General features: G+C 35.5%; 1 protein-coding gene across 1 annotated transcript; it reads left to right on the top strand.

Annotated features, from left to right (window-relative positions):
* On the top strand, positions 1–27,065 carry LOC133526462 (uncharacterized). Its single transcript, XM_061863115.1, has 4 exons — positions 1–208; positions 20,767–20,849; positions 25,441–25,558; positions 25,824–27,065. Exons 1-4 carry the CDS (start codon positions 148–150, stop codon positions 26,048–26,050), a joined length of 489 nt encoding a protein of 162 aa, XP_061719099.1. The 5' UTR covers positions 1–147; the 3' UTR covers positions 26,051–27,065.
* The last annotated feature ends 361 nt before the right edge of the window (positions 27,066–27,426 follow it).

The raw sequence follows: 27,426 nt of genomic DNA, 5'->3' as shown, positions 1-27,426 counted from the left end.
TCCTGAGATTCCCGAAGTTGGGGCATCCTACACGTAAATGTGTCAGCCGGCGACACGCAGGCGGAGAACGGCGGACGGTCTCAGTCTTGCCGAACGTTCGCGAGAGTTCAAACGTACACAGTAAAACCCGTGCTCACAGTCTCGAAAATGGCAAGAAGTGGTGTCACCGCGTTGAGTCTGGTCTGCATGTTGGCCCTTCTGGAATTCGGTATGTTGTATTTAATTCTCTTTTCGAATTCTTGTTTTACTCGTTTTGAATCGGAGCGCCAGTTTTTAAAGCTAACGGATTTTGTGTTGGTATGAAAGATAGGTACGAGAACTATAGTACCGCCTATTTTTTTTTTCAATATTTTTTTTTAAATACCTGTAGAATTTTGACTAGATATTAGATAGAGAGATAGAATACTCTTTATTGGCAAACCTCAGTTAAAGATTCAGCTTAAAGAAAAACAATTTATTAAAGATAAAGGCAGACAACAGGCAGTGTCATCGCTAAAGAGCGATCTCTTCCGGACAACCTTTGGGAAACAAAGCATTTAATAAAAAAGATTCTCATTTCATTGTTATAAGTAATCTTTTGAATAAAGAAATAGAAAAGTAAATATACTGATATATGTTTTAATATGAAAACAATATAATATATGTAAGATGTTTTACACCTTGACTGTTCAGTGTACACCCATTGCCATATTCATTATATTCAAGTGACTTAAGATTTTTCGTCTCTGTATTCGCCGCGCGTACATTTGCTTACATTTTACGCTGGTCGCGAAAGTGACAAAATTAGTGGCACTAGAGATAAGCCAGGCCACTAAACACACTTAACTTTTGCTAACTTTGGGAGCAGCAAAATTATTTAAGCTCCATTGATGTTCACGAATAAATCCAAGAGGAAGTGGAAACTTTATACATAATTTTTGGTATAAACTTGATTTATAAATTACTTGCATAAATTAATTTCTTGGTTTTATTCTACTATAAGAGAAAGGTACCTAGTTAAAACGAACAAATATCAGTTTTTAAGAATTCTGAGCCAAGGTCAATCAATTTAGGGCTGACAACGCTTATTAAGTTAAACACCGCCCCGGCGGAGTTGCAGGTTTCTAATTGTCTATAGGCTATGGTGACCATTTACCATCAGGCGGGTCGTATGCTTGTTTGCCACCGGCGTGGTATTAGAAATAAAAGTCATATACAATTTACACAATTATTAGACAATGTATGTAGAAAAACTAAAATAAAAATGTAATGTAGGCAAAAAATACTACACATATAAATTACATTAAAATTCAAGGAAGTAATTGTGTCCTAATAATTATTACTCGTATAACCTTTGTACGCTTTGTATTTGTAAATCAATGTTAATGAAAATTTAATTGTTGTTGTATTACTAAGTATATATTCATTGAAAACTTTAGAAGCTGCATATTAAACATATATACAGTATTTATATTTGGGCGTCTTTTAAATACTTAGTGATCTTTTATAGCCATAGCCCTTCTATTAACATATTTAGCCTTTGGTAGGTATATACCAACTGTGGTGCATGGCAGAAAACAATCCCTAATCAGAATTCGTGCGTCGTATAATTTTAAAAGTATAACTCCTTCCGGTGGCAGCACTATTGCATTTTTATCGCCTGTCGCTGTAGCCTGTCACTTTCGCACTTATATACTTGTTAGAACGTGACAGGCATGGTGACAGCCGATAAAAATGCCGCCGCTGATATACTTCTCGGCCTCCACGATAACGCGCAGATTTGTCAAATCTAACCTTTAATAACATAACAATTGGAGTCAAGCCGCGCGTCGCTGTGAATGCCACAATCTATATACAGTAAAACCCGTTGAACAACGACGATTTCTCACATAGTGCGCCATTTCATACCGGTCCCTGCAACTGGTTTTCATATACATTTTTAACCCATTACAAAGCATTTCATCTACATACCGGCAAACCTATGTTATCGGCTACAACGTAGCGCTATGACCGTAGCTCAGCGGTGATGTGTTAGCGGTTTTTTTTTTGGATTTGTATAAACTACATACATGCCAAATCTAATGTGTTTTCTTTAATATGGGACCATACATTTAAAATTGGTGCTAGGAGCTAAAACTACACGAGTATATATAAAAAAATCTGTACCACTTCCACACAATTTGCGTCGTTATACAATAGAACATAAATAACACTATCACCTTTCTATTATTATCCGAGAACTACTTTGTTATCTGGGCCAATCCCATCTGCATCAGAATGGACGGAATAATGGAGGAAACTTTACCGCGTCCGAGATGGGATGCCATCTTATTTGTACAAGTGCTTTGAGAAAATATGAAGATTACTCCATAAACTTATTATTTCATCATCATACCGGGTAGTTTTATTATTTTAAGCGCAGTCTTAAAGTTTTTATTTGTTTTGTACACGTAGCTACCTACAAACCTACCCGAAAAACATCCATCTCCCATTTCAGGTTTTTCCAAGCAAAAAAGGCGCGAAGCATACACAACGATATAAAAAAAAACTACGAACTGTATCGCGGAGATATTTTGCAGGCAATAGATTTACTTCGAAAGACGCATCCATATTTCAAAATAATATTGATTTAATAGTGACCACAGTACGTAATGAATATTGACAAACTAGACAACTTTGTCTGCTTTATTTGAAAAAAAAACACAACCTTCTCAAAAACACAATATGCAAACCTGTCTTTTTTCTTGCCTACTACGTTCACTGTGTTCATTCGTATGATTTTATAAGCTGAAATAATGGTTATATCATTTAACTCGCAGTTTGGCAATTTTGATGTTGAGATAACTTTACATCTCAAGTTTATGACAACATTGCCAACGCCGATTTCTTATGGAAATACAACTCGTAAGACGACGAAACAAGGATCACTTCAGTAAAAAGGGTAATCTAGCTATTCCATTGAAAATTATAGGGTTAGCTACTAGCTAGGCGTTTTTGTGTTTTTTTTTTCGTATAAATCGCATCAGCATTTACAAAAGTGTTAGGGTAGTCACTTTTGAGAAAATGTGTTACAATAGTTTTAAAGTCAAAATTTAAGTCGTACGTTTCATACGTAAAGGCCTAAAACACCTTAACAAAGAATAACATACTGTATTTATTTATAAAAAGCTTCTTTGGTTTACCAACATTACCTTCTTTTACTTACGCAGTTGAGTAAATATCCGAAAGTGACAACCCTGTTTTCGTCGGTTGATATTAGCCGGTTTTGGTGGTCAGCAACGTTGTCATTGTCATATGTCTGGATGTACATTGCTAGGTAACATTGCCCACCGTCCCAATTTTAAACATGTAGAACCTTTTCGAAATCTGCGCTTCATGTTTTGTTACAGAAACCTGGAAATATTCATGAAAGTGTTCTCCATATTTTTTAAAGTTGCTTAATTTTTTCAATAATTTTGTTTAAATATGTATTTTCGGGCAAAGATATCGGGGAGAGGCAAAGTTGGCTAGTTTGATGGTATCGAAACAATATAATATTTTTATAATCTCCAAGGCGTTCAGTCATGCGTTATAGCATAAAGTAACCATGTTTACTACTTACTTGTATAGACGGTACAAGTAGGTAGTAAACATGATAATTACCTCAAAAAGCCATATATCACCATAACGCGTATAGAGATACGACTTTCAGTTTAGCTTGCAGTGTAAAGTCCAGGACATAACTATTTAAGAGCACTATGTATTTTTCTCATAAATGTTGAATTTCATAAGTAACTAGGTACACTTTAATATTGTCTTCGGTTACCGCGATAGTTTCGGAGTTAGAAACGGATTATATCGCGTATAATGAATTTAAGAAATAAGCACACATAATAAAAATAATGAATCAAAAAATTTTTGTTTGTGGGTAGTTCTGCACATTGTAGTTTTGATAGAGGTAAAATTTTTTTTCAGTCACCCCTTGACCACGAACGCTGTAAAGGGTGCGTTCGAAACGTCGGAATGTATTTAAATTCATTGTACGCGATATAATCCGCTGCGAATGAAGCGCTGTGGTGGCTTCACGGTAAGAGCGTGCGACTTTCAATCCGGAGGTCGCGGGTTTCTAACCCCGGTTCGTACCAATGAGTTTTTAGGAACTAATGTACGAAATATCATTTGATATTTACCAGTCGCTTTTCGGTGAAGGGAAACATCCTGAGGAAACCGGACTAATCTGAATAACTTCTAGTTTACCCTCTGGGTTGGAAGATCAGATGGCAGTCGCTTTCGTAAAAACTAGTGCCTACGCCAATTCTGGGGATTAGTTGTCAAGCGGACCCCAGGCTCCCATGAGCCGTGGCAAAAATGCCGGGATAACGCGAGGAACAAGAAGATACGCGATATAATCACATAGTTTTATTTCACTTTTCCACACAATAATAACACAAACAAGGCCAATAAATAGTTCACACACATTAAATTCTGCATTAGTTTATTCATGGACATGACAACGGCGCCATCTTGTTAAACAGGCCATTTCGAACGTATGAACTATGTAAACGAATGCTGTAGAGGTTCAAAACGTCGATATGTATTTTAAATTCAATTCACGTAATAAAATCAGTTTACATATCTTTGTTAAGTGTAAAGTTAAACTTAATACGTTAACGGAGAGTTAACTAGGTATTCAATATTCCTTATATTTATAGACTTTGTTAAATCGTCTTTAAGCACTGACATGAATGTTTAGGACATTACTTACATATCAGACTTGGTCTGACTCAAGAATAATACCACTTTAGCGTAAACTGACGGGTCTAGTTAAAAAAAAAAATGTTTCCCGGTAATTCAAAATTCAAAATTTAAAATTCAAAATTCAAAAATTTATTCTTCAAGTAGGCCTCAAGGGCTCTTTTACAAGTCAATACAACATTTATAGTAACATCATATAGTGACATGAAAAATACATAACAACATTTATAAATACAACAGCCAATACCTGGGTAAACATTACATTATAATAATCTTAAAATAAATAATTAATACAATACAATAGAGATGTATAGTCTCTATGGTTAAAAACACATTAAATCTGGAGATGTAAAAGGTCCCCAATGTCAGAGTACTAATACTAATAAAATTTGGAGGTGTAAAATCTCTCCAAGTGTCAAAATAAAATTTATACTAAATAAATAAACCGCGTCTGGACTGTTAAACTAGCAGTCTCATAAACTAATGCTACATTCTGTACATAACTAGTATGTACCAAGTCAAGTATATTATACAATATGACAGAGACGTATAGTCTCCACGGTTAATACATTAAGTTTGGAGATGTATAAGGTCCCCACGGTCTGAGAAAAATAATAATACACAATAATAAGATTTGGAGGTGTAAAGGTTCTCCAAATGTCAAAGAATAAAAAAAATAAAAAATTGTATTACTTAGAATCATGTTCGTACAAATTGCTAGAATCTGGAAGACATCCAGACTTTTTACGACTCTGCGCAATAGACCGCGATGTGGACGCTCTAATATCCGAACGCGGTTATTCCCATCATCGAGTAGCGTGTCGCCTCACAAAAACCATTCTTAAGTTAAGGCTTCTACATATTATAAAACTTAGGTTCCGATTTTCTTTAGATTATCGTTGGTACACAATATTTCTAGAATAAGATTTGCAAATAAAAATAATAATTTATTTCTAAACATTCAACAAAATATTGTAATTGGTTGAAAACCACGGAGAACGAAAAGTCCAATTCATGTCGGTCACGTTTGCTCAACAACAACTCTTCCAAAATGTCGGCTCGTGTCGATCCTTTGTCTCATTCTATCTATGGCTCTATCTCACTCTGTTGGGCCGCGGCCGTTTGCAGAGGCAGAGGCCTTTAAATCTCGATAGTATGCGTAAACTGATATCACAATTATTATTGGCACGCTTGAGACTCTTGCTTGATAGGCGATGGTAGTAACATAGTAGCTTCTCGAAGTAAAGTAGAACTAACTATGTATGAGCTTCAATAGTTATTTGTACAACAAGAGAGCAAAGTTTGATATTTCTTCGAGTGCTTGTTTTGAGTCCCGTGCAAGCGAAAGATTAAGAGTAGGGGACTCAAAAGCGCACGAGATGTAAATAACTTTGATCTCGTGTAGTACACAAAATTTTTCACGTCAGTCAGCCATCAAAAAATACAACCTGAAAAAATATAATGCACACGGACGGATCACTATTTCACTCATGTTTTCTGAAGGTATTCTAACAATTAACTTGAATTACCGCAATAAAACAAAACGAAAGAAATTTCAATAAAATAATACGAAAATAATGAATTAACGAACATCAATTGACAGTTCAATCGACAATTTTTTTTTTGTAAAAAAAAACTTTGTAGGATCCGGTCCGAATTGCGGATACTACTATTTGTCAACTATAGTAGAGATCGTTAAAAGTAGTTAAGTAGAATTATTTACTACGTAACAATTGCGTAAATTTGTATAAGTTCATTGTTTTGATTGTATAATAAATTACGTAAAATATGGTGTTTTTATTAAATTTTAAACTTTTATTTCATTAATTAATTATTACGAATGAAGACTCGTAGGGTGTTTTGGAACGATGCGGTCTGACTTATTTCGGGGGTCTATTATAAACCGTCAATATACCGTTGAATTACGTATGCACTTTTTTTGTCTCTTTCTTTTTGCTAATGACGTGAAAGGGATAAAGACAATAGAATCCAAATATTTCGAACTTGTATTAGGCCCCGCACGTTGAAATTACATTCGAATCTAAAGGTCACTTGAATGTTATTTTGTCTCACTCGGTGAGCAAAATGCGATTTTGCTCACTGTTTTTAAGCAGCAAATTACCCTTTTTCGAGCTGCTGACGTGAAAACATTATTGTTGTCTTTTGTTATGATTTTTAATGAAACTGTGTTTCGCCATTATTATTTTGCGTGAAGAAATTAACTGTCATGATACCTATAATGTAGGTACAGTCACGTCTGAAAATATCGATACGAAGAAAGTGCCAAAAATATGTATACACTACCTTAAAATATGGGCAATAAAGTCGTGAATACATATTTTTGGCACTTTTTCGTATCGATATTTTCAGACGTGACCGTACAGGTTTTTGCAAACGAATAAACAAACATATTCTTGAATACACAATGAAATATATGCGCAATTGCGCATGCATGACTTTACTTTGGGAATCGCATAACTATTACATATCATTATCACTGGAAAATGACGTTTGTTCCATGGTAGGTATTTTGTGGAAAATTGTACAGTTTTTCTACTCTTAACTAACTACTTAGATCATTAGATCAAAACGATTGAAATGATTCGTATATTTATTCGATTACGATTCAAAACAATTTTAATTATAGGAGTAAATGCTTTTTTCCGAAATAGACTAGAATTTATCCGTGGATTTGTTACTGCAGAAAGTAAAAACCAATTATTGACAACGAATAAATAATGAGCATTTCTCCTTCCTGCGTTTTTTGTTCCAGCGCTCGTAGGCGCTGCTGTTTGCCGTAAAGCCTTTCAAATAACGCTTGCAATATAATTAAAGCTTTAATTTTTTGTGATCAACATATAATACGGTACTTACAATCGCTATCGGCCTATAAACGTAAGATTAAATTAATGTAGCATATCATAGGAACGTCAAATAAAGCTACGCCGGCTCTAACCATACACCTCTGCCCCGAGAAGATTTAAATCCCCCCTCAATTGGAGGAGGGTATCTCTATAGGGGACCGGTAAGAAACTCGGCGGGACACATACAAACACTTTTTAACTTACACGGCGCGGCGGGACACTTACAAATACTTTTAACTCCTTCGTAGAAAACATATCAAATTCTGACAAAAGGAAAAGAAAATAAAATTAATTAAAGAAATGAGAAAATTGATTGTTTTTAAGATTTTTGCTAATATTTATGAAGTAGGTAAATGACGATGTTATTATTCAATTTATAAATTAATTTAAACAGATACCTAACAGAGATATCAAGGCCTGCAAAAACTCTGATTGTTAAGGTCAGTTTCTATCTCATTCACATTCCATCCGAGTAAACAATCCAGCGATAATGACTGGAGCATATAATAACATATAGTCAGCAACAATTAGTAGCAGATAATCAACGCGCCAAAAGTTTCCGCCGCTCTGGAATACTTTTCCAAATGGATATATCTCTACAGTTGACATTCAAAAATATCTATAATAGTCTAAAGGGGCCCACTGATTACCAGTTCGCCGGACAATATCGGCCTGTCAGTTATTCGCGATTGTCAGCTTTTGCGAATAATTGACAGGCCAATATCGTCCGGCGAACTGGTTATCAGTGTTTTACATATAGAGATATATTTCTTTTTGTTAAGTTACTAGAATACTTAGTATTTACTTTTGAAGCCTAGTCGGACCCGTACTTTTAATACAAATACAAATTATTTATTGTTTGAATGTGAGTGGTTATAAATGGTGGTAGGGTTAGTATTTTGTTACATCACAATCAGCCAGAATTTGGCATACAATACTTGGACTCTCAATGTGCTTGCAATACTGACTGTGCATATTATTTGTTTACTTTTTATATTCACACAATGATGTAAATATGATCGCAAATACGAAGTTATCGATGACATCACTTACTGACTAAGAATGGGCAGGTATCGTAATAAAACGAAGATTAGAACTATGTCACCTTACTTAGTGCACTGTTCAACGGTTTTACACCTACATGCATTGCAAATTGGTGCAACTAACTTTAAATGGATATTTAGATAGATAATTTGATAAAGCAGGAGTCCAATTGCTAAAACTTATAACGGAAAGCGTGCTATTAACATTAGGTGTATACTTGCAGGTGTACATAGGCTACGGAGACTGCTTACCATCCGGCAGGCCGTATGCTTGTTTGCCACCGACGTAGTATAAAAAAAAACTTAGGTTAAATATTATCGATTTAAAGATTTAGTAATTATCGATTATCTTTAGTAAGCAAATATTCATTACATCATATTTCAAAATTTTAGTTACCAATAGAAGCAGCCGACACAGTCAAAAGTTATTTTCTGATTTTATTGTTCGACTCATTAACAGTTATTTTACTGCCATGAAAATAACCAACGGAAGTTATTTTACGACATATAACAATCTACCTATAAAAATTTATTTATTTTTTCATTAGATTGACGAATATATTATGATAACTAAGAACATGTTATATATGTTCTTAGTTATCATAATTCAATTTCAACTTCTTCAACTTCAATATTTATTCAGAAAATAGGCCACAAGGGTACTTTTACACTTCAACATGGAATTTAAATACAAGCGAAAACAAGCACATCAACAATTATTAAATAACAATACTACATAACATACATAACAAACCTACTCGTATCTACTCTATCCACGAGGTTTAATAAGGACCTATGCAAACTATGAACCATAAAACAGATCAAACCCAGAAAGTGTTTTATGGCTCCTCTATACGATGGACCATCATACTGATGATGATGATGTCGGATGTCTTTTTGGCGTGGCTCGGTTTTGCGTCCGCATTTCAAAGGTAGTGGGCCAGCGATGGTGCATACGCATCTACACGTGGCCCATTTCATAGTGCATGCTCTCAACCATCGCATGGCCATCTCGCTGGTCCGGCACTGGGCCATCGTGTAGTGGAGCCGTAACCATCGAATGGCCATCTCGCTGGTCCAGCGCTGGGCCATCGTGTAGAGGAGCCATTAGTGAGTTGGTAATTTTACTATCGAGTATCGTCATCACTATTGGCGAGCGACGTAGCATAAACTGGATTATATCCTATATGTTTACGTCTCAATAGCAATGAAATATTTTTAGTGTGTATGTCATATATAAGATTCGCACGTAAATAAAAATATGACGTCATTTTTTTTCTTACCATTTTCCATACATTTTATGCTCATATATTATACAGTAACTTACTAAATGTCGTAGGTAAAACGTTTTCTGCCTTTGCCCTAAGCCCTGATATGATGCTAAAGTACTAGGTACCTACATAATGTCACGGGACCTACAGTACCTATCAAACGTCGTCATGCACATGATGCACATGATCATGATGACCTTGTTTTGTTGTTATCCTTGGAAAAACATGTTTATTGTTTAGCATTATTTCACTAAACCTAATGTTATCTAGATAAGGTTAGGTATGTGATATAAATACTTATATACGTAGCGTAGCGTACCTGCACGTAGTGGCGAATGAATTTGATGCTTTAATTAATAGTTTTCCGTTGATTATAGGAAATTTCCTTCAACTATTATTATTGCCTTCTGTTACCTATTAGTCATTCATGTTGTAAGATGATTTGATGTCAGTCAAGGTTCTCACGAGGAATGATATCATCATGGAGAAAAAAATCTTAGAGGTGGGAAATAAACATGTATATTACTTACTAGCTTCTAGTAGGCAATGAAATGGGGTTTACAACTGTCAAAGGTGTGTATAGATGGCGTCAGCATATTAGGTTTTACCTGAACATAGTTTGGTTCTATGAATATAGTTTGGCTTAATCCAGGCATCCAGGACATAAAATTCCCGAATATAAAACAAAATTTGAAAATTTTCTTATGATTGACAGGTGAAACCTATGTTGGAACTTCTTCGACCGGCCAATACCATTCAATGAAAATAACAAAAACAGCGCTATCAGACCAGCAAATTTTAGCAGTGAATCCATGGATTCATAAAATATCCAAAAAAATGACATCTAATGTTTTAAAGTTTACAGCTGTAGTCAGTCAAACAAGTTTGTCAGTAGAAAAATACGCGAAATTAAAATTTTCTATGGGACGATAACCCTACCCGCATTTTTTTTTAATTTGTCGCTTTTTTTTACTGACGGAAATGGCTTGACAGACTATATTCTACATTTTATAGACCACATCCGTTCATCAGGTAACAAAAAATCTCCGGCCGCTACGCGCCTATGTACGCTTATTCTTTGGCTTAGTGACAGACGTCAAACGCCAAAAATGGCGGATACAATTTGTAGTCGTTAGCCTGTCTAGTACGTAGTACATTTATGTCAGTGTATGGAATTTAGTATTCAAGTCGAGATCAGGTCAAGACTGGACATGTACACTGACAGGAAAGCTGCTTAATTCCTGACGCTGTTGAGAACTGCGTTGAGTTACAACAATTATATGGTATCTGTTATGAGATGAAGATTCGACGCCCTTCGATATTTTTCAAGCTTTTATTCACACGTTCGTATAGGTACTGTAACTATTTATTTTTTTTCAAATTTTGCAAACCACTTTTCAACCACTTCCTGATATCCAATTGACCTGAAAGTTTGCATATATATGTACGGCGCGTGATAATGCAATATTATGGTACCATTGAGCTGATCTGACGATGGAAACACGAGGTGGCCACCAACTCTGTTTTGAAACAACTCAACCTAATTGGTTTTGGGGTTTTTAGAATTGTTTCGATGAGTATTGGTTGCCCGTGGTAAGAAAAGTATAGTCAGCAACAAAAGTGAAATTTTACCAAAGACTTATTCTAACCAGAGTTACGATGAAGTCATTTTGATGATTGAGTCGTTCATTTATTTTCTTTTCTTTTCTTTTATGTGCCAAGCGGAAAAGTTGAGATCTCTCTAGAAAAGAGAAAACATTAATATTTGTTGCAGACTTGAGCTCTTTATTAGACGCGGAATACGATCAATCGATTGAGTGTACATCTATTGTTTTTATACATTTTACTAAACAGTAATGGCGACCATTAAGTAAGGTTATGACGCATTCGTTAGGTGTGTTAACCGGTTGAGATTTTTTTAATACGTCATGATTGTGATGACGTGATGATGTCATGTGAGATGTGTGATGGTAGTAAATAAGTAATATTAAAATTGATACTATAATGATGTCTCTTAGTGACAGAAGAGGTAGATTGAGTAAAGACGAACGTGGAGGACCTGTGCGAAATTGCCTTTTCATACAAGTATTATTGAAATTATTAAGATATTAATATTATTGAAAATGCACAGCTATGCCCCTAACTATGTTTTTTTCGATTTTTTCAATAGTATAATAGAATTAAGAACAATCTAGGGGCCTTGCAGACATTTTTCTCTTTTACTCTCACAAAGACGTAATTAGAGTGACAGATAAAAATGCCCGCAATTGACGAACTTCGATTTTCGCGGTTATAGCCCTGTTTAACGGTCCTAATTTTTACTATAAAAAAAAAGCAGACGTAGGTGCATAGCTATATGTTTAATATACATCAAATTATGTAAAAATATTTTCCATAATGTCAATATCCACAGAGGAAAATGGAGACTACATTTGTATGCAGAAGCGGCCGTGTGGCCTTTCCTCTTAACTTGAGGAGGACCTTCTGTTCTATCCACAGAAGTATACTTGAGGCAATCATATAATTGCAGCCAAACAAAAGACTTATTGTGTGATACAATATTTACGTAAGGCTTTTGGAAGAAGGCCAAAAAATGATGTAAAAAACAAAAGATTGTAATGGCTGTCATTATGAGTTAAGCCAAATGCAGTGAGAGGGTATTAAGCAGGACATTACCAGAAGATTTTACTCAAAAGCAAAACATTAAGGTTAGGAATACAAATTACTTGTAACTATATTTCTTCTAGTTCCACGAGTATTCCTTGTGTTTATCATTAATTGAGAGATTTACTAGACTATGAACAATAAAATTTGTACGCGATATTGTAAAAACAAACATTTAAAATGTTCGTTTTGTTACACAATTTACATAGATAAGTATCATTACTTTGTAAGTTGATGTTAGGTATTGACATAGACGAAATGATCAATGACAGACGTTTTTTTTCTTATTGGAAATACATATTTTTGAAATACCTATATACCAGTGAGTAACCTCTAAGAACATCGGTGAATTCTGTGTATTAAAAGATATTAGTGGCATAATTGCAAAATAATTATTGATAATCATTTATTCCAAGTGTCAAGAGACGTCAAGTTAGTATTTCGCACTAACCCTAAATGTTACATGTCTCTTTTGCATACTCTGGAACCAGATTTAAAAACCAAAAGTATTCGTGTTCGATAAAGCAAGTGAATGAGACAGGTTAAAGGAGTAAACGATGAGAATCTATTAAATTTTTTTTTTTATGGACAGGCTTGCGAAGTTTCTTATCGAGGTAACGACCTCCGAAGTTGATCCAAAGTTGGTCCCATTTGATTTAATGTTGTTTTTATGTTTCAAGTGGAAATCAGTACCGAGATGAATGTAACAAACAAGTATAAGCATTATTATGCGTATGTAAAATTCTTCGACTTAGTATTAAAAATTTCATCGCTTTTATCGCTGGCTGTACTTTTCTTTCAATACGAGTAAGCAACTAGTACTTGTGGAGATATTTCTAACAAATCCAAACACAATTAGGTTACGTTGTTTTATCACAGAGTTCCCATGGCCACTTCTGTCTCTATCATCAGATCAGCTCGATGGTACCATAATATTGGATTGTCACCCAACTTACATATTATGTGTGTAAAGTTTCAGCTCAATTGAATAATGGGAAGTCGAGTCGGTCTAATTTAGATTTCACCTGTACAAACATATTTACATACTCGTACATACGTATGTACCCAAGTAGCTACTTACATTGCAAGTTAAATAAAAAAAACTTGTAAAAATCGACTGATCATTTAAAGGGTAATTAATACATTACCTTTTCATTCATCATTCATCAATTTGTATATTTATATATAACTTAACTACGCTTAAGTATTTCTGCAAAATACTTTAAAAATATTTTCATTTAATGTACCGAATATAAGATTATATTAGTAAGAAGATTAAAGCAATGTCCGCAGCTAGTGTTGCAATGTCAAGTTGAGCAATATAGAGGCAAGGTCTACCTTGCGTTTATCAGGACCGCCAAGGTACCTTTAAGGTAAACTAAGGCTTATGTCATCCACAGTCGCGGCCGAGATCTGCGAGAGGCCTGCAAAGGGAACCAAGTTAAAGTACTACGTGCCACACAAACACGAGGCGTGGATACTGTTAGCTTTTGTTCGTGTCCGTAACTGACGTACACAATAGTAAGCCGTGTTGATGTTGTGTTCAAGTTTGTTCTATGATAACGGTTAAAGCTACATACAATTGGTGCAACTGCAACTTTTCGTTTCAAGCGTAACAATTTTGAGGGGTTATTCAGACTGCTTACCTATTTATGCATGTAGACTGGTAAATAAAATTTAGTTAATTTACTTAAAAATAGTTAATAAATATTCAACTTATAGTCTGATTATGTTAGTAAAATATTATAGTTAAGTCGCTCTTGAAATAGAATAGAAACTTTCGAAGTGCATAGGTATAAAGTAGGTGGATGACTATTCAAGTGTTCTATTCATTCGCCTTTGAATACAGATATCGATACATTAACAAATTATTATAATTCATCACGTATCGAACGCACCTCTGTAAACGAAAGAGTTAGGTCGCAATCAATTGTGGCCTGGCTACCATATCCAGTAGGTGCCCTCTAATGAAACTAAACCATATCTGAACAACCATAAGAACGATGCTCATGTTAGGCGATAGAGTACAGCGCAAAGGTCAGATACATACGACAACATTAGTAACCATCATATTACTAATGTTGTCGTAAGCAGACCATAAATAGGTAAGTATGACATCATTATACCATCACCATGAACCATGAGGCCGAGCGGGCCATGGCATACAGTTGTAGGTTAGTAAATAAAGTTAAGTTACATTAATCAGTAATCACTTGACACCAATCACGATATCAATTGTTTATAAATACTATAGTACAATTTAATACAGATCGACCTACTCCCACACTGAGCTCAATCAATAAGGCCTAATATGTTGTGGCTAGTAGATGGCGAAATAAATAGAATAAATATAAATAGAAAACACCCATAACTGACGAGCATAGGATATGAATGCCCTTACCAGGATTCGAATTCGGTACTACCAGTTTGAGATGCAGGGTCAACTGACTAAGCTAGGAGGACGTAATTTTTATAAAGTATTTATAAAAGCAAACGTGGCATTGTAGGACAAAGATGCAGTTATTTTGCAATTGTATGCTAAACCCACGCAGATGCGTCCAATATAGCATCGAGCTAAATTTTACCATCATGTTCCCGAAATTGAATTTACCGCGCGTACGCATTGACTGTAACATTGTAAAGAGTATCTACTCGTACGAGTCTATTGTCTCAAGTCTTGCTAATTAGATATACCTATTATGATTTTTGAATATTAATAATGTAACTTACACACATAAAAACACAAATAAGGTAAGTACTGGAAAAATGTAATCATTTTATACATATCAATTTTGTAGGCATAAGTAATTCATTTATAGAATTCCAGACAATGCAAATATTTTCATTTGGTATCATTTTTCTAACAATTGAAAAATTCCTGATTATTATTCTAATAGCTTTATTTTTATACCATTCTTAGTAGGTACACATTACATACTATGGATGTTTTTAAATGAACCGGTTACTTCGACGCTAGAATAAATAACAGGTCACGTTTGAGGAGGTTATAAATCTGTGCTCACTATTAGCCGTTTGTACCAATGAGACTCTGTAGGTATGACTTCATGTGACTAGAGTAGGTAATCTCTAGCAGTTAGTGTTCTCAGACTACTCAGTGCACCAACGCACACTTGATCGCAGTTAGTTCACAGAATAGTCATGGATGAGCCGATTTTATTTTGATGTCGATTTTTTTTTATCTGATTGCTATAAAATATGTTGCATATATAGTTCTATTAGTTCCCTATTAAATACAATACAAGCGTATTTTACCGTATATCCTAAAAAACCTTCCACTGAGTTATGAAAAAGTGTGGTTATTTCGTAAATCATTTCGTATTTATCCCGCCCAAAATGGGGAGCTCATTAAACCAAATTTAATACAAATCTACAGAAAAAAACCGGCCAAGAGCATGTCGGGCCATGCTCAGAGTAGGGTTCCGTAGTTACTCTTTCGTCACAATAAGCTAAACTGGAGCTTAAAGTATGGTAGATTGTTAACCAAGGGATGAACTGTGGGTGTACGTCTTTTTACTATTAAGGGGAAACTTTTTGCGATAACTCAAAAACAGCTAAACTGATAATATCCGCTATAGTTTTCATTTAATGTCTTTCTTAAGCTCTACTTCCAAGATTTTTTTCATATTTTTTGGACTATGGTTCAAAAGTTAGAGGGAGGGACACATTTTTTTTTCTTTCGGAGCAATTATCTCCGAATATATGCACTTTATCAAGAAATGTTTGTTGAAGACCCCTATTAGTTTTGAAAGACTTTTCCAACGTTATCCGACACTGTAGGGTTGAAGCAAAAAAAAATTCACCCCCACTTTACGTGTAGGGGTATTAAATTTTTAGATTTTATTGTACGACTTTGTCGGCTTTATTGATTTATATATGCATGCCAAATTTCAACTTTCTAGCACTAACGACCACGGAGCAAAGAGTCGGACAGACAGACAGACAGACGGACATGGCGAAACTATAAGGGTTCCTAGTTGACTACGGAAAATTGACAAAATAAAAATCGATCCAGATAACAATCACAAATGCCAATTAGGCTAGCGATGATGAATACGAAAATATACGATAAAATTCTTAAGTAATTAATAGGCTTAGTCATTGGCGCTCTATTGATGTGAAACCCTTTAATCAGCCTTCCATGTTTTCGAAACTTCTCGGATAAGCCACCATTTTTCTTATAAACTTAGATAGCTTTAACTCAAGTTCGTGTCGATGTTTGCCCAGGAGCCCGGAACCACAAAAACATTGCTATAAATTTGACTTGTGACTGCCAATAACATTGTTTGCTTGACTCGGCTGTTCTGAGCGCCGAGTGTGAGGAATAAGTGGCTATTTTATTGTCAGCCTTAAGCAAAATTACGAGTAGTAACTAAATGAAAGAAAAAAAAGTTTTTTCGGTTTGAATGGTATGTTACGTCGGTGTTAAACTGTGTTTCTGGTATCTTAATGGTTTTAGTAATAAACATGTCCAATTTAAATGCCTATCCATAAAACAGGTTAGAATTGGATTTTATTACCTACTATTCGAAGATTAAAATTCAAGAGTCTAATTTGATGGGGATCAAAAGCCTGCGTTTATTATATTTTTTGACTAATATTGAATGTTTACTCCTAGCGGCCTAAATATGTTATATTTTTCATCTCCGCATTTAGTTTCACTTGATGATCAATTGGTTTTGTTTGATTTTGGATAAATATTGAAATTTACTGTTCAAATTTCTAGATACTTGTTTTTGTGGCTCTGGGAGGCAGCAAAACTACTAGAGAAAGTTGAAAAGTGTATTGTCATCGCCTCGCAAAGATCTACATTGTGATACAAGTAGAAGGTACAGTTTGTGGAGGTAATCAACTGACCCACATTTGCGGAGTTCATATTTCTTTATAAGCAGCGTTTGCGCAGGCACTAGGTAGCATTGGGGCTTATCGCCATTTTCTTGATACTAGGGTAATAGCTTTAACTGTAACATAAGGTTGCAAGGTAATAAATGATTTCCGTTTTAGATAGAGGTACGTATAATGCTATACGATGCGATGCTGTTATTAAGGTAAAACGTTAAGTGTTTTTTAGATGATATGATATTTATTGGTAAAAAGTACATGTAATGTCTTAACTAAGTAGTATATCTATTTTTAATACATCATGTTTTAGAGTTAGTTGCTTGTTTGTCTAACTAACCAGTAGATAGTAAAAATAGGTCATAGATTTTGCTTAATCAGGCACTTCTAAAAGCTTTTTAAGGAGTATGTAGAACGCAGCGACTAGTTTCTATGCTAAATTACTACTTTGACAGGTGAAGAAGAAGCTAGGGAACCTAGAGCTGAACATATACCGACTAATGTAATTACAGATGTGAAACCTACTTTCAACGACATAACAAACACGTATTCAAGCAGCACTATTTTTCGTAACATCAGTTATTTTTAACACATTTACGCTACATAATGGTCAAGTTCAAAAATTATCAAACAACTGTAATTCTTATTCACCAGCCATAAGTGTCATGATGAATACAGTCATTAGATGACACGCTGTGCTTATACAGGACATTGCGTAAGTCGACCTGGCGGGACCGAGCAATGACCACTAATCAGGCAATCAGTGGGATAAGTTTGACCCCCCGAACTAGTGACGCATTGCGAGGTAGCGATTATCCCTATTACTGTTGGTCAACTATGTTTGTAGACAGTTACATACAGATCACTTATACAGCAATGCATACTTATAATTGTTACAGCACAAAGTTTTGTATCTACGAACTGATTATGATGTCCTCCCAGACGTATCCGTCGACGGCGACATCCTGTTTATTTATTTATTGATATAGTTTTTAAAGATTCTTTATTAACTATTACGCGCATGGGCGCGAGCGTGACTTGCAAATCCAGATTTGGTTTTGAAAGTTCGGTTGCACGGAGCACAGTTGAGCTCTCCAGATGAGTTGTATGTATAGTTGTAGGAGGGCTTGGGCCGAGTTTTTCGAAGGTCAACAGCCGAAGTTGCCAAGCGGTTATGGTGTTGAAAATAATTTGACCGCAATTTTATTATTAAATGAATAACTGCGTAAGGACTCGTAGCCCATCTAACTAAATATTTTATAATTTAAAAAAAAAACCTCGAGAAAACAAATAACAGTCATATAATTATGACTGTTATTAGTTTTTTTGACAACTCTAGCCAGGATAAAAAATTCAAAACGATAATGGGCCAGAATAGCCTCATCAATCCATCCTACAGACAATTCTGTCACCTGTAATGGATTAAAGAATGAATTATTTGTGAACCTACTATAAACTCGTAACCCATATTTCTTTTAGTAAGCAGGCAGCACAAAAACATATTCGAACACATTACGCAACGTATTCATGAAAAAGTGAAAAAACATTACAATTAGTTCGTCCCTTTAATCCCTTTGATATCAGAAAAGACGCTCTAGCGCTTATGGAATAGTGGGCACAAGAGACAGAGCTAAAATAGCGAGGAGTCATCCAGTTAAATGGAGCAGTTATTTATACACTGAAATTTTGACGACCGGTCTGGCCTAGTGGGTAGTGACCCTGCCTACGAAGCCGATGGTCCCGGGTTCAAATCCTGGTAAGGGCATTTATTCGTGTGATGAGCATGGATATTTGTTCCTGAGTCATGGGTGTTTTCTATGTATTTAAGTATTTATAAATATCTATATATTATATATATCGTTGTCTAAGTACCCTCAACACAGGCCTTATTGAGCTTACTGTGGGACTTAGTCAATTTGTGTAATAATGTCCTATAATATTTATTTATTTATTTATTATTTAAATGCAGTTGACGTGTGGAGCAGGCTGGGTTGCGGGTGTATGAATCGATTATTGAAATTCACTGTTCCTAAAAACATTTGGGGTTGGCTTTCCTAGAAGGAATGCTATTTTTAACTGAGGTATGTGATTGTTCGTGCAAAATTTGAGCGTACATGTACATTGTACGTGTACAATTTAGAACAGTGGTTCTTAACTGGTGGTCCTCTTACTCTGGTGGTCCATGGAAGCATCGCGCCGCGAATTTATAAACAACTCTATACGTCAGAATTAACTTCCAAACAGTTGGTGGTTCTTGGCAAGAGATACATTTTGTAGAGATGGTGCCATTTAACTGAAAGTTCAAGAACCACACTGACAGTTAATAAAATCAGGCGTTACTTTGCGGAAATTCATATTAGTCAAAACTAAAAATATTACTTTGCTTATCCGCGAAAAGATAACGTGCTAGTCAATCAGTGCACACTGCACTTTGTTCGCACTGATTGATTAGCACGTTATCTTTTCGCGGATAAGCAAAGTAATATTTTTTGTTTCAAATTTTAATTATCACACTGATCTAAAACACATTTGTCACTGTTATGGCTCCCAAAGCTTATCGATTACACGAGGAGAAGTGATCTTTTATTTGATAACCTGATCTTTTAACTTGAACCTGACGAGTTATGTTTATAGTTTTATTTATGTTACTTCGTCACGATGCACGGTGTTATCGTGAAGAAAACCTATACATATAATGAACTATGTAAGTAACAATTGTGGCAAGAGTGGAGGGGACAATAATATGACCCGGTTAACCACTTTAATTGGTGGAGCCTGGAATTTCATTTCACACAGGTCCAGGGCTCAGTATTAGTTGACTTACGAGTCTCCGGAAAGCTCGGCCGAATTTCAGCTTTCCATACAAACGGAGATTCGTTCTCATTTTAAAACTACGTGTTGGATTGTAATGAAACTTTGATAGCCTGTCAATTGTATTTAGTTTATATACTGCTTTTTTAAACAAACGAAATAGAGCAAAAAAAGTTTTGTATAAAAAACTTAAATTAGCTGTATTTTTTTAACTGTGGTATCTGAAGCTACACAAACTAATTACAGGACTATATACCTTATTCGTTTTAAAATGAGAGCGTAACTACGTTTGTATGGAGAACCGAGCTTGATGGGGACCCTTAAGTATGATGACAATGCAATATTATTATGTCATAGTCTTATTCCCGTTAAACGGAACTCATTTCGGCTTCTGAAAGGTGGAGCGGGCACCATATACCGTCGAACAAAAAACTGCATTAGCATATTTTAAATCCTGATTTCGTTGTTGAGTGTGCAAGGAAAAGTAATTACCGTTTATGTTATTGCGCTAAACATCTAACAGGATTTTTTATATATTTTCAGGGTCCTGCTTGAAGTGTTACCAATGTGTCTCGGAGAACACCAGGGACTGTGCGGCAGCTACGCCCCCGAAAAATTTGATTGTGGTAAGTTAATAATACTATTATACAAAATTGTTTTTTTCTTTTATTAAAAAATATTTACATTACAAGCGGCCCACCGATTACCATTTCGCCGGACGATATCGGCCTGTCAATTATTCGCGATAGTCAGCTTTTGCGCTTTTGTCCCATTTTCAAAGACAGATTTTACCATGTCATGCGTTTTCGGCAAACGGAGCAACAACTTTTCTGAGCATTCAGTCTTACTGAAATAAAAGTGTGGTTTTTAGTTCAGTCAAGGTTATAAAAATGAGGAGTGTCTTTTCAAAGGGCTTGTTTCTATATGCAAGCCATACAAAAATAAGCCCTTTTGAAAAGATACTCCTCAAATGTGGAACATAATATACATTTAATAACCCTAATCTATTGAGATATAGCTAGTGTAAAATTCCATACAATGTATATCTTTATCTATTACCAAGACAATTGTGGAATTTTCATATCCAATCACGGCATATACTGCGTGTATAAATAGAGTGTGGCTGCTCCACTCTCTGGTACGCTTTTAGATGGCCTGCATACCCGTTTAATTAATGCTTTTTACATAATAATAATAATAATCTCTAAGGACTCTCAGCTCTGGCTTGCCTTCATTGGCCGTCCAGAGAGGAGTCGTTAGAGCTAAATGCTCCAGGGGTGGAAGTGAAAACTTGCATAAGACGCGAGTTGGCACAGTGGCTGTTATCAGCCACTGGGTAGAAAGCGGCGTACACCTCTCGACACCTCTGAGCCGCTCACACCGGTGTTGCTCCTGGTCGTCTTCACGACGGCATTTTCAGGGGCCCATCTAGTGGGCGGCGAGTCACCGCCTGCCTCGATAACTAGTGAAAACATTGTTATGGCAGGTGTCCGGACGTCTTTGCAATAACCCAGTCTCATTGTCCTCCCAAACTTCAATCCATAGACCGTTATACTGTTCACTTTACTACAATAGTCCCAATGCCTGCTGCGACCGGTTCATGGGTGTCTATTGTTGCGCCCGTGAACGGGTTCCAGCAGGCGTTCTACATGACATTAAATGAAATGAAATGGAAATGAAAATGAAATGAAATGAAATGAAATGAATGAAATGAAAATGAAATGAAATGAAATGAAAATCATTTATTTCGAGCTAAAAACTCATATAGTGTTAGTACATACAACAATTATTATTTATCTACCTATATATCTAAGTTAGTACAATATAAACAAAACAATAAATACCTAAAACTACTTAACATAATCTATGTCGATGATGCGTTGGTCCGTTGGGTTCATGCAGTTGGTTCCAACGCCTCATCAGTGGGCAGTCCACTCTGACGACAAATACGTTTAGGAGACTGTTAGTGCTACCCTGCAACCTATGCAATAGGGATGCCGCTCTTTTACGCATAATAGCGTAAAAGTCATCCGTACGGGCATCGGCGAACATCCCTGATGCACTGCAGTACCGAGGCAGACCCATCAGTATCCTAAACGCATTATTATATTGCACACGCAGCGCATTGTACGATCGCTGCGAGAAGCTGGTCCACAGGCTGCAAGCATAAAAAGACTGACAATAAGCTTTAAAAAGTGTAACCTTTACGTCATTGCTACACTTTGCAAACCTGCGCACCAGCATATTGCATCTGACCGTCAACGCCCTGCGCTCTCGTTCCAAATCAGGATCGTCATTAAGGCTTTCGGTGAGCCATTGACCCAGGTACTTAAACCGCTCTACTCTCCTCAGGGCGGTACCATTTAACTCAACCCTAGGAACTTCCTCTAGTTTCTTGTTGCCGGCCCTGAAGATGAGTAGTTCACTTTTTGTAGTGTTATACCTGAGCCCATGTCTCTCCGCATAATGCTCACATATTTTTAGGAGCTTCCTGAGCGCTCTGATTGAGGGAGCCAGCAGCACCATATCATCATCATTAAAGCTCTCCAAGAGGCCTCTACGTGTTAGATCTATATCCCCGCGCAAGCCTATCAAAAGACCGGGCTTTATAGGCTCGTGAAATCCAAGGAGATACAATAATAATAATAAAATTCTTTATTGCACACTACATAAAAAACAGATACAGACATATACTAGCATGTACATACATATATTACTATCAACTGAAACATAATCGTAAAACGTGATTGTAAAGTAGGTATTCTTTATTTGTGTAATTGGAATCACTTCAGTCTTGTAAATTGGTTAACTGCGTTTTTCTGCGGGCCACTTAATTTACAATGTGTAATTTTTACCTAAACCCGATTAAAGGCATTTTTTTGTTTCTTTAAGCACAATGTGCTAAATAAATTATTTTAGATGCCTAAATAGGATACAATTATTCTATGCTTAGTTAGGTCATAGATAAGTTCTGTCACAAAGGTTTTGACTAATGAAATGTAATACAAAACTTTAAATAAAAAAAGTTTGCCATGATTTGAAGGCTTGTCTAAGACTAATAGGTGTAATTAGTTATAAATTTAGATCGCGTCTTTATTTACTAGATACTTGTTTAATTCGGGATTGTTATTAGACGCTGGATTGTGAAAATTTTTACTTTACAAAAGGGAATAAAAATCAGTCAAATCAAAATTCAATCAAAATTGTACCTATTGTATTAATGTGAAAAAGTAGGTATAGTTTCTATTTTTCTCCGTGAGCTTCTACGGATTATCGTCTTATCTATTGTTTAAAAACCGTAAAGGCGCGTGCCACTATGAAAAAATGGTCAAGCCGCATAGGTAGCGTTTATTGAATTACTACTCTATTGAGCACGGAATAAGATTCATTATGAACTAATACAGAATTCTAACAGAATAGCTGTCTGATCTCTATTGGTGCGTCTAAGGTAGGCGACTAAACGCCCTCAAACCAGCTTAACTTGTGACACTGCGATCCGAAACAAAGATACGTATTCGAAGACCTCGCTTGCACTGGTAATGCGAGCACACGGCTAGCTAGCGCCAAGGAAGCAATGTTATGTTTCTCGAGGAGCAGGTAAAAAACAGGGCCGGATTTTCACACAAATATATTTGGGTGGTTTTACGAAATAACGCTAACTCTTCAGACTTCTAACAAACTGACACTGTTTGTATGGTTTGCTTGAAAGAGTTAGCGTGATTTGACTCTAAACGATATGCATATTTTGTTTTATATTTATTTATTTTATGCATACACTATTATGTATATGTTACTTATTTTTTTGTTGACTCATAATATAAATTTGTATAAATGTTTTACTAAATGTGTACTCTATTGTAAATAATATCTTTATTTTAGTGTACATAATTATAACATATAGGTCTATTTTAACATTAGTAGTACGGGATTCTTAAATGGATATACATATTTATTACTATTTTACCATTGTTTTATTGTTTATTTAAAATTAGCCAGTTTAAAGTTTAAAATTAGCAAACAACTGTTAGTGTGTGTGTGTGTGTGTGTGTGTGTGTGTGTGTGTTTGTGTGTTAGTTGATTATAAAAATGAGTATATCTCGTTATTATTGTAATTACACAACTCATTCTGTTAGATGTGTACCTACTATTTAAATAGTGTTATGTTTTATCTCTTTAAATTAAAGAACGTAAAACCACCCAAATATATTTGTGTGAAAATCCGGCCCTGTTTTTTACCTGCTCTTCGAGAAACATAACATTGCTTCCTTGGCGCTAGCTAGCCGTGCGCTCGCATTACCAGTGCAAGCGAGGTCTTCGAATACGTATCTTTGTTTCGGATCGCAGTGTCACAAGTTAAGCTGGCTTGAGAGCGTTTAGTCGCCTACCTTAGACGCACCAATAGAGATCAGACAGCTATTCTGTTAGAATTCTGTATTAGTTCATAATGAATCTTATTCCGTGCTCAATAGAGTAGTAATTCAATAAACGCTACCTATGCGGCTTGACCATTTTTTCATAGTGGCACGCGCCTTTGCGGTTTTTAAACAATAGATAAGACGATAATCCGTAGAAGCTCACGGAGAAAAATAGAAACTATACACTTGTTTATTTGTATGAATCAACTTTATTATTTTATCACCAGCATTTAGTACTCCAACAAAACTGTTCTTCGACTAACACCCTTCAAACTTAGGGTACTTTTCAGTGACACGCTAATTTTTAACTGCCATCCAACGAGTAAGTTTGGTAAACCACGTACAGTTGCAATTTTGGCAGTACCAGTATACATGAATTATAAATGTATTTTAAGAAAGATAAAAGATCCAGCTGTTGGTTTATGTAAGATTCAACTATGTAAAAAGTAAAAATAAATAAATAAGGATCAAAATCACCTTGAATAGGTCGCGTATTTTTTAAATGTTTTTTCTTTACAAAAATCCGGATATTACAAAGAATTATGCAAAACTGAGACAGAAACTTATGTTACATTATGTTGAAGGTATTTCAGCATTAAATAAGCTTTCAACCTATATAAATGGATAATGGCTGTTTTATCAGTCAAAACCTTTTTGACAGAACTTATGACCTGACTAAGTATAGGTAGGATGGTGAAATTAGTGAGGTCTTAATGTTATCTACAATTTTACATAGTTGTCTGTAAGAAGTTGTCATTAAAGTTGTGGATGTGTCTCGAGTCAACCATTATTTTCATTACAGGACTGCGCCACGCAAGACTCTGTGAACTTCAACAGGCTGTACTTGGGCGGTATCCTGCCCCGTGACATTGACGATGGCGTACTTGGAGCATCGCGCTTCTGCCACAAGATCGTCATGAGTAAGTATTTGAGGCATACGTGTGTATATATTGTCGAAGTTGTTTAAGATACGTATACTATCCTAATACTCAATACCAATATCCACTTTACAGACATGTAGATCATATAAAAATGGCGTTCTTCTAAAACGCCGCATATTCAAAGGCAGCTTCACTGACTAAGTTGTTTTTTTGGAAATTTGCCTCTCTTCTATCGAAGAAATTATAACCATCATGTTCAATAGCAAAGAGGCAGAATCACAGACCAGTCTTTTCCCTATTACAGAGAACGGCGCCGTCGCCAGGACGTGCCTCGTCGGAGATGCTCACAACCTCAACCTCAGCTGCACCCTCATAGAGGGCGCCGCCCGCATCTTCACCGACCCCGCCAAGCAGATCCAGCACTGCAGCGCGTGCGACAAGGACGAGTGCAACTCCGCCGGCGCCATCGCCGTCTCACTCCCACTCGCCTTCCTTGGCCTTGTGCTCTCGTACTTTGTTTCCCAGCAATAATAAACAAAATAGCAAACAATGATAGCTTCAGGTCCTAGCTAGCACCCTACGCTCACGCGCTCTTGCTATTGTATTTGAGGGTGTACAATTTCTGTGTGTCAGACTTAAAAAAAATATTTAACACATTCACTGCCAACGTTTTCGTAGCGCTACGCTCGTATCCGATCCCAGCGTTTTTCCGCTTTGTAAACGAAAGCGACTACGAACAGAGCGCCCACCCAGCGAGTTCCCGGCACTCAATGTGTTAAAGGATTCCATTTTTATCTAGATACCTATTATAAGAAAATGTTACAGTGAGATGAAAATTTTAAAAGTCGAATGAACAATTTATACGTAGAGAGATTTATAAAGTTATGTTAATCTCATCATTGAAACCTAAACCAGTGTCTTATAAAAAGGTAAGTAATAATATTTATGTGTTGTTCGCTTCACATTTATTTTATATTTAATTAGTTATTTACACAACACAGTAAGAGCTTAAGATATGAAGTCTGATACTACAGTAAAACAACGTTTACGAGACAAGACTTAAAGTGAAAACATACGGCCTTTAGTAAAGGACTGTTCAATATCATTGTTGTTTATTTTGCAATGTTATACGTAGTTGTAACATCATTTGTAGTGATAGGATATAAATAAGCATTCATAAGAAACACTTATGTAAAGCATAGGTAAGCTATAGGGAAAATATATAAATATATTACTTATGTAAAATCGTTACCGAAAGATATCGATTGTTTGCTTAGTGTCTATGTACCTGGTACCTGTAAAAACCTCCTGAATCTCATACACATTACCACACCCACAATAAACACGTGTATTATATAAATATTTTAAAATTTAATGTAAAGTTTTATCTATTCAATTTTAAAATAATATTGATTAGAATCCAAACCCAATTTTGTATCAGTATTTATTTCAAGTTCGAACATGTAATTACACATTTTTGAAGCATTTCTTATGTTTTAGGCATGGCCGTCCTTGTAAGTTTATTTTAATAAAAGTTAAGAATTAATTGTGCTTTTTATTTATTAATGAGGTACATTAAGTATAGCACTTATGGTTTTGCAACTTTTCGATAATAGTTACGAAAAATTCAGTTATATCACAGTCATTCTGGCCCGATTCGAACTTTTAGATACGTCAAATATTATATATATACGATATGATATGGATCGGATACGTTAGTGTCAAAAGTGATGTTTCTTCCAACAAAAACGTCACTTTTGACACTGACATATCCGATCCATAACGTATATAGACCTAATATTTGACGTATTTTAAAGTTCGAATCAAGCCGTGTATCTTGTATTACGGAAGAGCCATCTATACTTATCCTACAAATCCTGCAATAGAAGTGGACTTAACGTATCATT

This window comes from Cydia pomonella, chromosome 16 (genome assembly GCF_033807575.1).
Source record: "Cydia pomonella isolate Wapato2018A chromosome 16, ilCydPomo1, whole genome shotgun sequence".
Lineage (NCBI taxonomy): Eukaryota > Metazoa > Arthropoda > Insecta > Lepidoptera > Tortricidae > Cydia > Cydia pomonella.
This window is presented reverse-complemented; position numbering and strand designations above follow the sequence as displayed.